The following is a 17,202-nucleotide window of genomic DNA, read 5'->3' on the forward strand; positions in this document are numbered from 1 at the left end:
TCTATTTGGATACAGCAACAGCAAAGTAGCAGACATTGGTTGGAGTTATTTACAGGCCACCAAATAGTAGTAGTAGTAGTGTGGGGCATGGTATTAAACAAGAGCTGAGGAAAATGTGTAGCGTGGGCAACAGAATTATCACAGGCAACTTCAATCTGCATAGAGACTAGGTAACCCAGGTGAGCACTAAAGCTATGAGGGATGAGTTCCTGCAGTGTGTTAGTGGCGGTCTCCTAGAGCAGAATATTGAGGAGCCAACTTGAGGACATGTTATTTTCAATCTAATATTATGCAATGACAAAACACTAGTTAACAATCTTGTTGTAAAAGACATTTTAGGGATGAGTGACCACAATATAGACAATCTGAAGCAAGGATGTTAAATTCATACCAGGAAAATGATGAAGGTGTGATGCACAAATTGATAGATTGGGAAAATATATTGTAATGCGGGACTGTACGTAGGCAATGGATAGTCTTTCAAGAACTCTGATATGACTTATAGCAACTATACACGCCTTTATGGTACAAAAACCCACAAATGATCAGTCAACTGTGCAAGTTAAAGATTGTATAAAACTAGCAAACAAAAGTTGCTAAACCTGCAGAAAATTTGTGAATTGGGAGGGTTTTTAGAATACTGCAAAAGGAGCACCAAGAAGCTGATAAGGAGAGCAAGAATAACATATGAATGCCCATACAAAGGAAATGCTGGCTATAATGAACATAGTCGAAGAGTGTGATGCTGGAAAAGCACAGCCAGTCAGGCAGCATCTGAGGAGCAGAAGAGTAGACATTTCAACCATAAGCTCTTCATCAGGAATGAGGGGCCCAAGGGGCTGAGAGATAAATAGAAGGGTTGTGGGGCTGCGGGGGGAGGTGGTCCTAGGCCTCCTCCACCACCAAACCCTTACTGCCTGATGCCTGGAGGAAGAATGCTTCATCTTCCGCCTTGAGACCCTCCAACCACAAGGCATCAATGTGGATTTCATCAGTTTCCTCATTTCTCCTCTCCCCACCTTATCCCAGATCCAACCTTCCAATGCGGCACTGCCCTCTTGACCTGTCCATCTTCCTTCTGATCCAAGGTCCACTCCACCCTCCTCTCTGACCCATCATCTTCACCCCCAATTTCATCTATCACATCCTCAGCCACGTGCTACCCCAGCCCTACTCCCCTCTCATTTATTTCTCAGCCCCTTAGGCCATCCCCTCATTCCTGATGAAGAGCTTATGCTCGAAACGTTGATTCTCCTGCTCCTTGGATGCTGCCTGACAGGCTGTGCTTTTTCAGCACGACACTCTATAACTCTGATTTCCAGCAACTGCAACCCTTACTTTCTCCCTGAAATGAATGTAGGTCCAATACAAACAAAGTAAGGAGAATTTATAATGGGGGATAGAGGAATGGTACAGGAGCTAAATGATTATTTTGTACCTGTTATCACTGAAGAAGATACAAGCAATCTCCCTAACTGGCCATCCAAGCAGCTGTAAAGAATAAGGAGTAGAAGTAAATTGACATTAATAGACAACCGCCTGATGAAGGAGCAGCACTCCAAAAGCTAGTGCTTCCAATTAAACTTGTTGAACTATAACCTAGTGTTGTGTGGTTTTTAACTTTGACATTAATAAAAAGATTTCATTGGAAAAATTAATGAGGCTGACAGCTGATAAATCCTTGGGGCCTGATTAATTACATTCCATCATGTTTAAGGAAGTGACTAGAAAGATAAATGTTGCATTGGTGATTATCTTCCAGAAGTCTACATATTTTCTGGAATGATTTTTGTCGATTGAAAGATGGCATATGTCATCTCATCATTTAAGAAGGGAGTGAGAGAGAAAACAGGGAGCGATGGGATTATTAACCTTACATCAGTAATAGGAAAAATGTTGAAATGTATTCTCAAGGATGTGATAGATGCTTCGATAATAATAATCTGAGGGGCACAGTCAGCATGGATTTGCAAAGGGGATTGTTTGTTGTTGGGATTCTTTGAAATTATTACAAACAAAGATGATAAAGGAGACATGATGGATGTAATATATTTTACAAAAAGCTTTTGATAAAGTCTCCCATAACAGGCTGGTTGGAAAATTGAAACATATTGAATAGAAGGGAATGTACTGGCATGGATTAATGATTGGCTAATAGAGTAGAAGCATACAGTAGAAATAAATGGGTCACTCTCACATTGGCAGACCCTGACTAATAGGGTACTGCAATGATCAGTAGATGAACCCCAGCTGTACACAATATGTATTGATGATTTGGAGGTGGGAGTCAAATGTAATGTTTCCAAATTTGCAGGTATACAAAGCTAAGTAGGAATTTTCATTGTAAGGAAGATGTAATGTAGCTACAAGAGGACTTGGACAGGCTTAGTGAAATATAAGGTGGAATATAATGTGGAACATCTCTTTAATAATAAGAGGTTGGAAAGTGTAGATATGCAAAGGGACCTAGGTACCTTTGTCAATAAGTCACTGAAGGGTAACATGTATGTCCAGCGAGTATTAGGAAGGCTGAAGGAATGTTAGCCTTTATTGAAAGAGCATTTGAGTACAGGAACGGTGAAGCCTTGCTTCAGTTGTATAGAAGGAGAAAGTAAGGACTGCAGATGCTGGAGATCAGGGCTGAAAATGTGTTGCTGGAAAAGCGCAGCAGGTCAGGCAGCATCCAAGGAGCAGAAGAATCGACATTTCGGGCATGAGCCCTTCTTCAGAAATGGCTCATTCCTGAAGAAGGGCTCATGCCTGCAATGTCGATTCTCCTGCTCCTTGAATGCTGCCTGACCTGCTGCGCTTTTCCAGCAACACATTTCAGCTCAATTGTATAGAAGTTTGGTTAAACCGCACCTGGAGTTATGGGTGCAATTTTGGTCTCCTTATCTCAGAAAAGATATTACTGCCATAGAGGGAGTGCAAAGGAGGTGCACCAGACTTGTACCCATGATCACAGGACTGGTCTATGAAAAGAGACTGGGCAATCTGGATTTGTATTCTCTCAAGTTTCAAAGAATGAAAGTTGATTTCTTTAAAACTACCAAAATACTTAAAAGGATAACTGGGTAGAGGCAAGTAAAATGTTTCCTCTGGAGTGCAGAACCAGGGACACAATTTAAAAGTTAGGGGTATGCCATTTAGGTTGGAGGTGAGGAGATATGTCTTTACACTGAGGGATATGAAACTTTGGGATTCTCTGTCAGCGTAAGCTGTGAAAATTCAGTTTTTGAGCATATTTAAATTTGAGTTTGATTGATTTATGATTACCAATGGCTCACAGGGTTATGAGAACAGTGTGGGTAAAAGGCATAGAAGTGTTCAATCAGCAATAATTGTATTGAATGGTGGGGCAGATTTGGTAAGCTGATGGGCCTATTCTTGTTCCTCCCTTCCTATTCCTACTGCAAAATGAGGTAACATTTCTCAACATTGCTGAAAAGACCTCTATGTTGCTTACCTCATTCATCAGGACAAACACAAGAATGCCGAATTTCAAATGGTCACAGCAAGCTATGATACAGGAAAGACAGGATACTGATTGCTTTGTAAGTTGACTCTGATTAGCCAAGGCATTACCATGAGAAAGAGTTTTGGAACTATAGCCTCTCCATACTTCCAGCTAATTCAGAAAAAGTGCAAGTCTTAAACACATGCCTTCAGTCTTCCAAGATGGATGCCCTCACTTATCTGCAATATTCAAGTTCTATACAAGCCAATTAACTTTTATTTGATAGTTATTCAATTCCAAGATAACACTAAAGAATATCTCTAAACACTATGTTGCTTTAATACGTCACTCATGGCTGATTTTGGAAATGCACATCATTTTTGGGGAGATCTATACTGTGTGATCAGGGAATACTACAAAATGGAAAGATGCCATTTGGCCCATCAGCTCTGTACTGGTACTTACCTCCAAATAGACAACTTGGTCTAATTCCACTGGAGTCATGGAGTCAGAGTATTCCAGCATGGAATAGCCCTTTAGCCATTGTGCCTATTCCAGTCATCAAATAAATATCCAATTAATCTCCATTTCCCAGTATGTGGAGTGAAAAACATGCCATATATCCCCTCTGCCCCTTATCTTAAATCTATGCCCCTGGCAATTACCCTCCATGAAAGGGAGAAGTTCTGACTAACTACCCGTCTACTCATCGCTTCCCTTAATAATTTTGTGGGCCTAAATCAGTGAGGAGAAAGTGAGGTCTGCAGATGCTGGAGATCAGAGCTGAAATTGTGTTGCTGGAAAAGCGCAGCAGGTCAGGCAGCATCCAAGGAGAGGAGATTTGACGTTTCGGGCATAAGCCCTTCTTCAGGAATTTCTTCTGGAGATTTCCTGAAGAAGGGCTTATGCCCAAAACGTCGATTCTCCTGCTCCTTGGATGCTGCCTGACCTGCTGCACTTTTCCAGCAACACATTTTCAGCTCTGGGCCTAAATCAGACCACCCTCAACTTTCTCTGCTCCAAAGAAAACAACCCCAGCCTAAGTAGAAACTTTTCATAACTGACAACACACTTCAGCCTGAACAACATCCTGTTGAACCTCCTCTGCACCACCTCCAGCACAATCACATCATTTCTTTAGTGCGGTGACCAGAACTATTCACATTACTCCAGCTGTGGCCTAATAACATTATTACACAGCTCCATCATAACCTCCTTGTTCTTGTATTCAATGTCTCGACTAATAAATAACATTAGTCTCACATGCATTCTCAACCACCTTATCCACCAGCACCTATGTCTTCATGAATCTATGGGCATGCATACCAAGGTCCCTCTGATCCTCACTACTCCTCAGGTCCCAGGTTCCTATCATTTATTGTGTATTCACTTGCCTTGTTACTCCTAAAAAACTACATCACTTTACACTTATCAAGTTTAAGCTATATCTGGCACTGTCCGCCCATCAGACCATTCTGCCTATACAGTCCTGTAGCCTAGGGCCTTCTTCTTCATGATATATCACACCATCTGCAAACTCACTGATTAAATTTGCTACATTTATGGCTAGATCATTAATTTACGTTATAAACAGGAAGATTCCCAGCAAGAAACCCTACAATATAGCAGTGAACACTGGCTTCCAGTCAAATAAATGATCTTCAACCAGCACACTCTGCCTCCTCCCAGAAAGCCAATTTTAGATCCAATTTGCCAAATTGCCTTGGGTTTTAAGGATTCTTCCATTCTTGAACTGTCTTCCATGTGACACCTTGTCAAAATCTTTACTGAAACCCATCAACACTACATCAATTTCAATGCCCTCAACTACATATCTAGTCACCTTCTCAAAATATTCACTCAAGTTTGTGACACGGTTTTCCGCAAGAATACTATCCTTGATGAATCCATGCCTCTCCAAATGGAGATTAATTCTGCTCCTCAGAATCTCCATAGGTTTCCCTCCCACTGATGATAGACTGTAGTTCCCTGTTTGATCCCTACCAACCTTCTTGAATAATGATACCACATTAGCTGTGTTCTAGTCATCTGACAAGTCTGCGATAGAGAATTTGAAATCTCAATTTTCTCCCTTTCCTCCCACAGTAGCCTGAGATGCAGCTGAAAAGGGCTGGGGATTTATCCAAATTATAGCTTGCTAACGCGGCTAAAATGTCATCTTCTCAATGATTAAGGTCTCCTCCTTAATTTAAATACCTACACCACCTTGTTCTATAGTGAATACTGACGCAAATTGCTCATTCAAAACCTCACCCACATCTTCAGGTTCCACACACAAATTGCCACTTTATCCCTAACCCTTGTCCTACTCTTTCCCCTGTTAACCTCTTGCCCCAAAATTCTTATAAAATATCTTTCTTGCTCATTCCACATTATATCCAATAGTACTTTTTAAGTAATTTATCCTTTTTTCCACCAAAAAAATCTAGAAGGTAGAATTTCCCCCATTTTTTATTCATTTAGAGGAGAAGGGTAACCCTGGTGAGGCAGTGTTTATTGCCCATCCCTGATTGCCCAGAGTGCAGTTAAGAATCAATCACATTGCTGTGGATCTGGAGTCCCATGTAGGCCAGACCAGGTACAAATGGCAGCTTCCTTCCCTAAAGGGCATGAGTGAACCAGACAATTTTTTCCAACAATGAACATAGTCATCATTAGACTCTTAATTCCAGATTTTTTTACTGAATTCAAATTCCACCATCAGCTATGGTGGGATTCGAACCAGGCTCCCCAGAACATTACTTAGATCTCTAGATTAACAGTCCAGTGATGATACCACTGAAGCCATTGTCTCCCCAGTTGCAGTTCAAGCATTTTGTTGAGTGAGTTTTATGATGCTTGGTCTATCATGACTTGGAGTTTTGTTTTCACACGATCTTCCAGTCTTCACCTCATTAATTACACAACCCAGTTCTTTTGCACTTTTCTTGGGAAGTCACGTAATGGTCGCTACTGCCTGGATCTTCCAATGTCATGCCTGTAGTGTTATATTTAAAGTGAGATATGGTGAGTGCTCCCATATCTCTTTGCAACCTTACACTCACTAACTTTGCCACTGCAAGCACACATCTCACTCTCATCAACAATAAGGCTCTGCATGGTGTGCATCATAACCACTCAATGGTCCTCACCCACCTGACCCTTCCAAATGACTAATGCTTCCTGCATGCTATTCTTCCTAGACACTCATTGGGGTCACTTTATCATCATTCATGCATCATCACTAACTGCTCTTCTATCCATTTCAATCATATCCAATCCTCCATTTATCTCATGTAAGAAAAACGGAACTCTTCCCCTTAACTGACATCTTACAGCCTCCCAACAGACTTAACTGTAACTCCTGGACTGATGGAACCTGCAGGAGTGACCATGGCCAAATCCACAGGTTTCAAGGGCACAGATCCCTGGACCCGGGTAGGACTGAGCACCTGACTGGCTTTGGTCAACCACTGGAACTGGAACAGTCCCTTAACTGACTGTGGCAAAGTCCCTTGACAGACTGCTGTCACCCTTCACTCCACTAAGCACTGTAGCCTTTTAATTTATAGGTGTGGACGTTTGCTTGAAATGCATGAAATATATTTGCTGCGTAAACTGCTGGCATTGACATTGCACAGTTGCCATAGCAATATGTCCAATGCCTCTCTCACTAACTGATTGACTGTTCAGTGCTGTCCACCATAACAAGCTACTTGCCTCTTCCTCTGTGCTAAACAGCAATAAAAGCCACGATGACTAGCAGCCTGGACTGAGCAAGAAAGATTGTGCACTAAAGACAGCAATGTGGCCCATAAGGAGGCTGACAACCTACAAGTCAGTTCTGAAGTCAATCAGTGTGCACTTAGAAAACAGTGTGGGTACATAGAGGCTGGCAGCCTCCAAGTATGGGCAGAATGAGTGAGCACTAACAAAGCAAGCTAAGAGCCGAATGATTCATGTCCATGTGAACACAAAATCTCCCTGTGTAGCTATAGGACATGCACATCTGTGGTTGCAAGCAAAGTGTTCTGGCAAAAGCAGGTTAGTCATAGGCTTTCCTGCACTCACGGACTTTGCTTCAACACACTTTATGGTAAAAAATAATTTGCTTAAAGACATTTTCCAAACATCTTCAATTATTTTTGTCATTATCTTAATTCTGTATCTTACGAACCAACAAAAATAATATCACTATTTCAACTATCCTATCCTTTTTATAATCTTCAAGACCTTTTACAAATCTTTTAACACTCATAAAAATGATCTTGATTTATGCTAAATGATCCAGTTGTTTAAAATGATAAATAACTAAAATTTGCCTAATTTCTACTTTGGCTTATCTTGCTCTTAGTTACTATGTGGAGGTAATGGTGTTGGACTGGAATGAACAAAGTTAAAAATCACACAACATAAGGTTTTAGTCCATCAGGTTTATTTGGAAGTACAAGTTTTCATAGCGCTGCTCCTTCATTAGGTAGCTATCTGATGAAGGAGCAGCGCTCTGAAAGCTAGTACTTCCAAGTAAATCTGTTGGACCACAACCTGGTGTTGTGTGATTTTTAACTTTGATTAGATTACCCACAGCGTGGAAACAGGCCCTTCGGCCCATCAAGTCCACACCGACCCGCCGAAGCGCAACCCACCCACACCCCCACACTTACCCTTTACCTAACACTACGGGCAATTTAGCATGGCCAATTCACCTGACCGCACATCTTTGGACTGTGGGAGGAAACCGGAGCACCCGGAGGAAACCCACGCAGACACGGGGAGAACGTGCAAACTCCACACAGTCAGTCGCCTGAGTCGGGAATTGAACCCGGGTCTCAGGCGCTGTGAGGCAGCAGTGCTAACCACTGTGCCACCGTGCCGCCCTTTGCTCAGAGTTATTTCTTTGTTGTTCTTAGAAGTCAGCCTTAGCTCAATGGTAGTGCTACCACCATTAGGTTAATTAGGAAGATGTGAGTTCAAGTCCCTCTCCAACAATGGAGTAAAATTTAGCCGAATATCTCAGTACAATATTGACTGAGGGTGATAATGTCAGATGTGGTACCTTTCAAATGAGACCTTAAACCAAGGTTCTTTCTGCTTTAACTTATCACATAAGACCTTCTGTCACAAACAGGGGAGTTAACCAACATCACTGAAACAGACTGGGTGTTTGTGGGATTTAGCTGCAATTAGATTCACACTCAACTTACATTTCTTCTACCTCACAGTAGGTACAATTTAACTGCAAAGGATTTTGGATCTTTTGCATGGTACAAACTAAATACAAACTGTTTTTCTTCCTCTTCATGGTGATTGTTACAAATCTGGTTTGTTTGTAGTTTGTGAAGAAGAACTCTCCTTTCTAGCCCTATTTGCCTAGCGGCTGAACTTGCTCTACTATTTAAGAGTCCCAATTCCAGGTTTCACACAGAATGGAAGGTGTAAAGGTTCCATCCAAAATCTCGAGATGTGTCCTTCATGCCAATTTTTTCATTTCAGACAAATATTCCTGAACCAAGTTGTTTCAAACTGAAGGGGAGAATGAAAAAACTAATCTGCACCAGGAAAGGGATTTATACCCCAACAATCTCCTTTGTATCCATGAGAGAGCAGAGTAGTTTCAGCACAAACCCTTGTCCAAAAGCACCAATGTACAACACACCAATGAAAATGTCCACAAAGGTGTGTTTTCAATACACCTTTGTTTGATTGTTTAATCAGTTAAGGGGAATCAGCAGTAAAGTTGATTAAAATGCAGTTGCACATACTAAATACAAATTAACATTTATCAATATGCTAAAGAGACACCATTGAATTAGTTGTTTGGAATACATCACATGAGAGTTTGCAAGTCCACTGGTCACCAAACAACTTACATGCATTTATCTCTGATTTGAGTACTAAGTGCTGGTGAAATCTAGAAAAACAATGTTGCATTCTTGAGCCAATTTACATGGCTGTGTTCAATAAAATAAATGGTCCAGGACTTGAAACTAGTACAAAGTACTCTAACTTAAATTTCTTTCATACGATCAAAAATAATCCCTTCGAAATATAGCACGAATCCTCATGTCTTCATGCCTCATTGAGGATGCTGGTGATTTTAATTTTTAAAATGAGTATCAAAACAAAACAGCACAAATTTCAGAGTATGAACCAACACAATGGTCACACGTGTTCAAGAGATACCTTGCTCTCTGATATTGGCAAGTATTGAGAAGATTTGTAGCTCAGGTTGAGGTTCTGGATGTAGATTTGCTTGCTGAGCTGGAAGGTTTTTTTTCAGACATTTCGTCACCATGCTAGGTAACATAATCAGTGAGCCTCCGTGTGATGTACTGGTGGAATGGTCCGTTTTCTATTTGTGTGTTTAGGTTTCCTTGGGTTGGTGATGTCATTTCACACGGTGATGTCATTCTCTGTGGTGATGTCATTTCATGTTCTTCTTCTCAGTGGTGGTAAATGGGATCCAAGTCAACGTGTTTGTTGTCTGACTTCTGTTTGGAATGCCATGCTTTTCGGAATTCTCATGCAGGTCTCTGTTTGGCTTCTCCTAGGATGGATGTGTTGTCCCAGTCAAGCGGTGTCCTTCCTCATCTGTAGGTAAGGATACCAGTGAGAATAGGTCATGTCTTTTTGTGGCTAGTTGACGTTCATGTATCCCAGTGGCTAGTTTTCTGCCTGTTTGTCCAATGTAATGTTATCTTAGATATCCTCCATGATATATTTGCGCCATGGTGTCTGCAATGAAAACAAGGTGTCGGTTTGGGAGCAGATGATGTCTGACAGATTAATCAGGGAGCTTGCCTTCCTGTAACAAGATGAACTTTTACACACATGTTGCAGTCTGCAAATCTGAATAGTTTTGGTGGAAGCCTACAGAAGCTACGTGCAAAATGTATTTAATAAATGTAAAGTATCAGACAATAAATCAATTTTGATTTCACCAGCACCAGCTTAACACAAAACTAGTACAACTCAGTTACATCATCTATGTGAAATGAATTTCCTTCACATTCTGCTCCACAGTAATCCTTGATACAAATTTCTCTTTGCCCAGCAACAGCTGATTCATTCGGATAATGCCTGCCTAACCTGACATGTGTTGTGGTTGCCTGGCCAAGGTAGGGTCCCTACACATCCCCAGCCCTTATATTTCAGGTGTACTTGTGATAAAGGTCGCAACAGATGCTGTCAAAGGAGACTGAGTAATTTACTGCAGTATGTTTGACAGAGGGTAAATAGTGCTGCTACTTTGTGTTGATGATAAAGGGAATGAAAGTTGAAGCTGATGAATGGGTGTTGTATGTTATGGCAGCCTAGCCTGTTCTGGCATGAACAAGCCTGTTTTGACTGGTGACAGTCTTTCTATTAAAGCCCTGCTCATTCAATAGAATAAACAGTATTACCCGATAGTGAGTCAAAATATGTACGTAAAAGTGTTCATACTTCTATAATGAGGTATTGACAACTCTTGCACCTTACAGTATCTGCATAATAGAAACAGAATCTGTCACGTTTGTGTGGTGTAGAGGCACTAGTTTTAGTTTCCGACGGGTCAACTCTCCAGATGTGAACTGTTGCCAATTCTGTGCACACTCTGTACCTGTCATAGAGTCATAGAGATGTACAGCATGGAAACAGACCCTTCGGTCCAACTCATCCACGCCGACCAGATATCCCAACACAATCTAGTCCCACCTGCCAACACCCAGCCCATATCCTTCCAAACGCTTTCTATTCTTATAGCCATCCAAATGCCTCTTAAAAGTTGCAAATGTAACACATCCTCTGGCAGCTCATTCCATACACGTACCACCCTCTGTGTGAAAAAGTTGCCTCTTAGGTCTCTTTTATATCTTTCCCCTCTCACCCTAAACCTATGCTCTCCGGTTCTGGACTCCCCGACCCCAGGGAAAAGACTTTGCCTATTTATCCTATCCATGCCCCTCATAATTTTGTAAACCTCTGTAAGGTCATCCCTCAGCCTCCGACACTCCAGGAAAAACAGCCCCAGCCTGTTTCGCCTCTCCCTGTAGCCAAAATCCTTCAACCCTGGCAACAGCCTTGCAAATCATTTCTGAACCCTTTCAAGTTTCACAACATCTTTCTGATAGGAAGGAGACCAGAACTGCAAGCAATATTCCAACAGTGGCCTAACCAATGTCCTGTACAGCCGCAACATGACCTCCCAACTCCTATACTCAATACTCTGACCAATAAAGAAAAGCATTCCAAACACCTTCTTCACTATCTTATCTACCTGCGACTCCACTTTCAAGGAGCTATGAATCTGCACTCCGAGGTCTCTTTGTTCAGCAACACTCCCTAGGACCTTACCATTAAGTGTATAATGCTAGGATTTGCTTTCCCAAATGGCAGCACCTCGCATTTATCTGAAGTAAACTCCATCTGCCACTTCTCAGCCCATTGGCCCATCTGGTCTAGATCCTGCTGTAATCTGAGGTAACCCTCTTCGCTGTCCACTACACCTCCAATTTTGCAAACTTACTAACTGTACCTCTTATGCTCCCATCCAAACCATTTATATAAATGACAAAAAGTAGAGGGCCCAGCACTGATCCTTGTGGCACTCCACTGGTCACAGGTCTCCAGTCTGAAAAACAACCCTCCACCACCACCCTCTGTCTTCTACCTTTGAGCCAGTTCTGTATCCAAATGGCTAGTTCTCTCTGTATTCCATGAGATCTAACCTTGCTAATCAGTCTCCCATGGGGAACCTTGTTGAACGCCTTACTGAAGTCCAGATAGATCACATCCAAACGAGCCAAGTTTGAGAGAGAGAGACAGAGAGAGAACAAAAAGAGAAACGCTGTTGTCCTGCAGTTCGACAATCAACGTTGCGATTGTTGTTTGCCAGTGGGATAAATCAACATGTCACAACAGAGCAACGTGGGAGCCACAAGACATCGCAGCTTTCTAAACCTCCGTCTCTGATGGCCAAAGTGATTAGGCCGGCGCCCTTTTACCGACTCACAGTCCGGAAATCTGGGAGAATGCCTGAAAGAAAGAGGCAAGCTCCCCGTTCTGTCGCTCTCTGAACACAACCTTGGCAGCACTCCCCGACTCGGGAGACTGCGAGCAAACTTAACATGAAACAGCAACTTACCTTGAACAGTGTCCGCATGAAATAGATGACACTGAGCATTCTTTTCCTGTGAATCTCAGAAAGTCTGTCTAAGAAACATACACGGCTCGTCTCAATTGCCGACCTCCTTCGTTAGATGGTGTTGATTGTTACTATTTTGGACGGACTTAGTCCTGGAGCTTGTGCGTGAGCTGTGCCAGGAGCTTACATTAAGGAGTTGCATAATGATTAGAGCTTATCTGTTTCCCCTTTGCAAAGCAGTTGCTGTGTGCAAGCGATGCGGGGCTGGGAAAAAAAAATGTGCTCAGTGTAATCTTATACAAATTTAAGATTGTGGTTTTGACTGAGCATATAATTCAACTGCAGAAATCAACAGTCTTTTGGAATGTGAGCGACCCGGTCAGAGAGAGGCCGTTTTATACATCTGGGAATTTCATGTCATTATATTTTAAGGAAGTGACTTAGGAATTATTGCTGGGGCTAAGGTGTGTCCCGTTTTATGTTTAGATATTTTACATGTCGGTAGATGTTGGATGTGTGTGTCAAATTTAGAACATTATCCAAACTAATTTCTGTAGCACCTTTCACAACTTCAGCTCCCCCTAAGTGCTCCGCAGCTAATGAAATCCCTTTATACAGTTACAGTGTGCAGCTGATAATCTGCACATTGCAAACTTTCACCATCAGCATGGATTTGTTTTCGTGGTGTAAGTGGAGAGAAAAGCATTTTTGAAGAAACTTTGAAACACGGTCTTCAAAATCGTGTCATGTGTTCGATCCCACACCCCTGTGCGAACATAACAGGGTTACATCAAACACCTTATTTGAATGACACCACCCAGGCCGTGTAGCAATCCCGTAGTTATGAACTGGAATGTCAATATAGATTTTTGTGAACAAGACCTGCAGTGGGACTTGAACCTCTGAGTCAGAGGTGGGAATGCTTACTACTGGGTCATTTAAAACATAGTCAGTCTTATGACATTAATGCTGTCAATATCTAGTTCATATAAAACTTTGAACAGAACTAGAAAAAAAAAGCTCCAATTCATCTTCTCACTGCTGCCCATTTCCAGCAGAATTTATTTGATTTGCATTCATTTGTTCAAAAAAACGTCTGTGGTGATACACCTGGATGGCAGTACTGAGTATTTTTACTGAATGTCTGAACAATGGGTATTGCCACTTCCTCTCAATGACTGTTATTGTGGCCTCAGAATTACAGAGTGGTGCCAATTTTGTAAACAGTACCTTCTTTGTGAGATTCAACAGAGGCGTTCAAAATTACCAGGAGGTTTTACGGAGTAAATGGGTAAGAACTGCTTCCATTGGCAAGAGGGTCAATAAGCAGACAGAGATTTGAGATCATTGGCAGACAACGCAGGGAGAGAGGATAAGAATTCCCTTTCATACAGCGAAGTGGCCCGATCCCGAACATACTGCCTGAAAGGGTGATGGAACTAGATTCAATAATAACTTTTGAAAGAGAATTGGATACATGCTTGAAAAAATTACAGAGCCTGGGAATACAATGACTAATTTGGCAGAGATTTCAAAGACTCTGAAAATGTGTTGCTGGAAAAGCGCAGCAGGTCAGGCAGCATCCAAGGAACAGGAGATTCGACGTTTCAGGCATAAGCCCTTCTTCAGGATTCCTGAAGAAGGCTTATGCCCGAAACGTCGAATCTCCTGTTCCTTGGATGCTGCCTGACCTGCTGCGCTTTTCCAGCAACACATTTTCAGCTCTGATCTCCAGCATCTGCAGACCTCACTTTCTCCTCAGAGATTTCAAAGAGCAGATATATGATGGGCTGAATGGTCTCCTATTCTGTATGATTTTATAATTTTTTTTATTAATTCATTGGATGTGGATGTTGTTGGCCAGGCAGCATTTATTGCCCATCCCCAATTGCCCAGAGGACAGTTAAGAATCAACCACATTGCAGTGGGTCAAGAGTCACATGAAGGCCAGACAGGGTAAGAATGGCAGCTTCCTTTTCTAAAGGAGAGTAATGATCCAGATGGGTTTTCCTGACAGTTGACAATGGATTCATGGTCATTATTAGATTCTTAATTGCATTTTTTTTTAAACTGAATTTAAGTTCCACCATCAGCTATGACAGGATTCAAAACCAGGCGTCCAGAATACTACCTGGGACTCGGGAAAAATAATCCAGCAATAATACCACTAGGCTATTGCTTACCCTTATTTATAATTGTCAGTGATGGAAGAGCATGCAGCCTGAGAGTCTATCTGAATCTAAATAGTTATAGTCAAGTGGTGATAGGGAGGTGGGGAGATGGAGGACTCAATACTGTGGCATGGTCAAGATATAGTGGGCAGCATGGTGGCACAGTGGTTAGCACTACTGCCTCGCAGCACCAGAGACCTGGGTTCAATTCCTGCCTCAGGTGACTCTCTCTGTGTGGAGTTTGCATATTCTCCCCGTGTCTGCATGGATTTCCTCTAGGTGCTCTGGTTTCCTCCCACAATCCAAAGATGTGCAGGTCAGGTGAATTGGCCATGCTAAATTGCCTGTAGTGTTAGGTGAAGGGGTAAATGTAGGAGAATGGGTGTGGGTCGGTGTGGACTTGTTGGGCTGAAGGGCCTGTTTCCACACTGTAGGGAATCTAATTTAGTATGAAGACTGAATCTATTGAAATGCTTACGACGTTGATAACTTAAACATGAGCAGGAGTTAACATATTAAAAAATTGCCAATCATGTTTGTCTTTCTTCTTAATTATACATATTTGAGCTGTAAAATACAGTTAAATAAAGGATGGGTAAGGAGCAGACCCATAAGGTTGCACACTGGTTCAGCAGTGCACAGCTTTCCACAGAATTGTTTGTGACTTTGGTTCAGTCAACTGGAAAGGTGCCAAATGAAGCAACAGAGAGTCATGCCTTCTCACAGGGAGAGAAAGAAAGGAGGGCATAGACAAGTCAGTCATGCTCTGCAGACTGCACACACCTTTTTGCAGCTGATTACAGGTTCAGATTGGCAGAAGGCCTGGGGCAGCTTTCCCACTTTAGTCCGGTCAATTACAAATGGCAAAAACATGTCAAAGGAAAGTGACTTCTTATTAACATTAAGGCAAGGCTCAAGTCTCATTCTTCTAAATGATTTTTTTTACAAAACTATAAGTTGTTTGCCTTTTGAAAGGGGCAAATGATGAAAGTAGTGATTTTGTTTTCATTAATGAAAAAAACTAAGTTCAGCAGCCTTTTTATGCTCAATTAAAAGATTTCTATAAAGGTCACATTGAAATGTTCTGTCAACCTTTGTTAAGTCAATATATAAAAAATAAATATTGTTATGAATTAAAAATGGATTGTAGGAACTCATTTTGGAATCAAGTTTGTTGGCTATGCAGGTTAAGCAGCTATACTTGATAGCTTGTACAAATCTGCAGCTTCCATGAACATATTTGTGCATTTAACAGGGCGAGCAGTCAATGCTGTAAAAAGAAATAGAGAGCAATAGTGCCTCCAACAGGCAGAGAGGTGTTGCTGTGATAAAACTGCTGGTTACACTCAGAATACCTACAGTGCAGAAGCAGGCCATTTGGCCCATCATGTCTACAGTGACCATTGCAAGGGCATCCCACCCAAATCAACCCTCTACCTTATCTCTGTAACTGTGCATTTCCCATGGCTAGTCCACTGAGCCTGCACATCATGGTTTAATTTAACATGGTCAATCCATCTTTAGACTGCAGGAGGAAACCCTTGCAACTATAGGGTGAATGGGAATCGAATACATGTTCCTGATACGGTGAGGCAGCAGTGCTAACCACTGAGCCCCCAGTCAAACCTGGAAATCCAAGGCCAGGAACAGCACCTCATTTTCTGTTGAGGCCTTTTACAGCCGTTGAAACTTAACTTCAAGTTAAGCAACTTCAGAGCATGATGATTATCGTCCCTCTTGATTACAATCCCATTCCTGTTTGGTTTTGCTGGCTTTGCATTCTGCACAGCAGACATTTTCTCCTTTTCACACCTATCATTTGCAACGATTCTCTCTACATCTCCTTTACCACTATCAGTACTTTTTAGTCTTTTGTTCCGGATACGCTCACCATATGTTCAACATGCTCCTCCTCCACCTCTGCTAACAGCATCAAAATCATCATTTTGCAACTTTTTGCCATTCTGAAGAAGAGTCACACTGGATTTTAAATGTTTCTCTCTTCACAGATGCTGCCACACCTGCTGAATTTCTCCAGCATTTTCTGTTTCCGTTTATAATTTCTAACATCTGCAATGTTTTACTTATATTTAGGCGATAACATGATGTTGCTCAGTTCTGAGTAATTTTCACTTCTTTTGGGTGCAATAGTTACATTTGATGTTATCTAAGTGTCTCAGGTTAAAGTCATTTGAAAGAAACTTCCTGTCCGCTCAAGGTAGAAAGTTTGATTTTAGTAAGAAAAAGATTGAAATCATGGTTTATACAACTAAAGATGTCCAAAAGTGTTTGAACAGCCAATGAAGGACCTTTGAACTACAGTCATTGTTGTAATGTAGATAAAACTGATGACAATTTGCACACTGCAAAGTCCAATAAAAAAATGCAAATACAACCAAATAATCTATTTTAATGTCATTGTTTGAGAAATAAACATTGGGAAATGGGAC

The 17,202-nt window shown here is 41.6% G+C and overlaps 1 protein-coding gene across 4 annotated transcripts in view; it reads right to left on the reverse strand.

Annotated features, from left to right (window-relative positions):
- The window catches only part of LOC132821934 (uncharacterized), a 462,849-nt gene that overhangs the window by 281,450 nt on the left and 164,197 nt on the right, over positions 1-17,202 (reverse strand). For 2 of the 4 annotated variants that reach the window (XM_060834918.1, XM_060834916.1), the window contains exon 1: positions 12,582-12,933. The exons of the other annotated variants lie outside the window; for them this stretch is intronic. In XM_060834918.1, coding sequence (XP_060690901.1) covers positions 12,582-12,620 — 39 coding nt within the window. In that variant the 5' untranslated portion in view covers positions 12,621-12,933. Of the gene's footprint in view, positions 1-12,581; positions 12,934-17,202 lie in introns of those variants that run through there. 4 annotated transcript variants of the gene reach the window in all.

Source organism: Hemiscyllium ocellatum, chromosome 13, assembly GCF_020745735.1.
Source record: "Hemiscyllium ocellatum isolate sHemOce1 chromosome 13, sHemOce1.pat.X.cur, whole genome shotgun sequence".
NCBI classification, from domain to species: Eukaryota; Metazoa; Chordata; class Chondrichthyes; order Orectolobiformes; family Hemiscylliidae; genus Hemiscyllium; species Hemiscyllium ocellatum.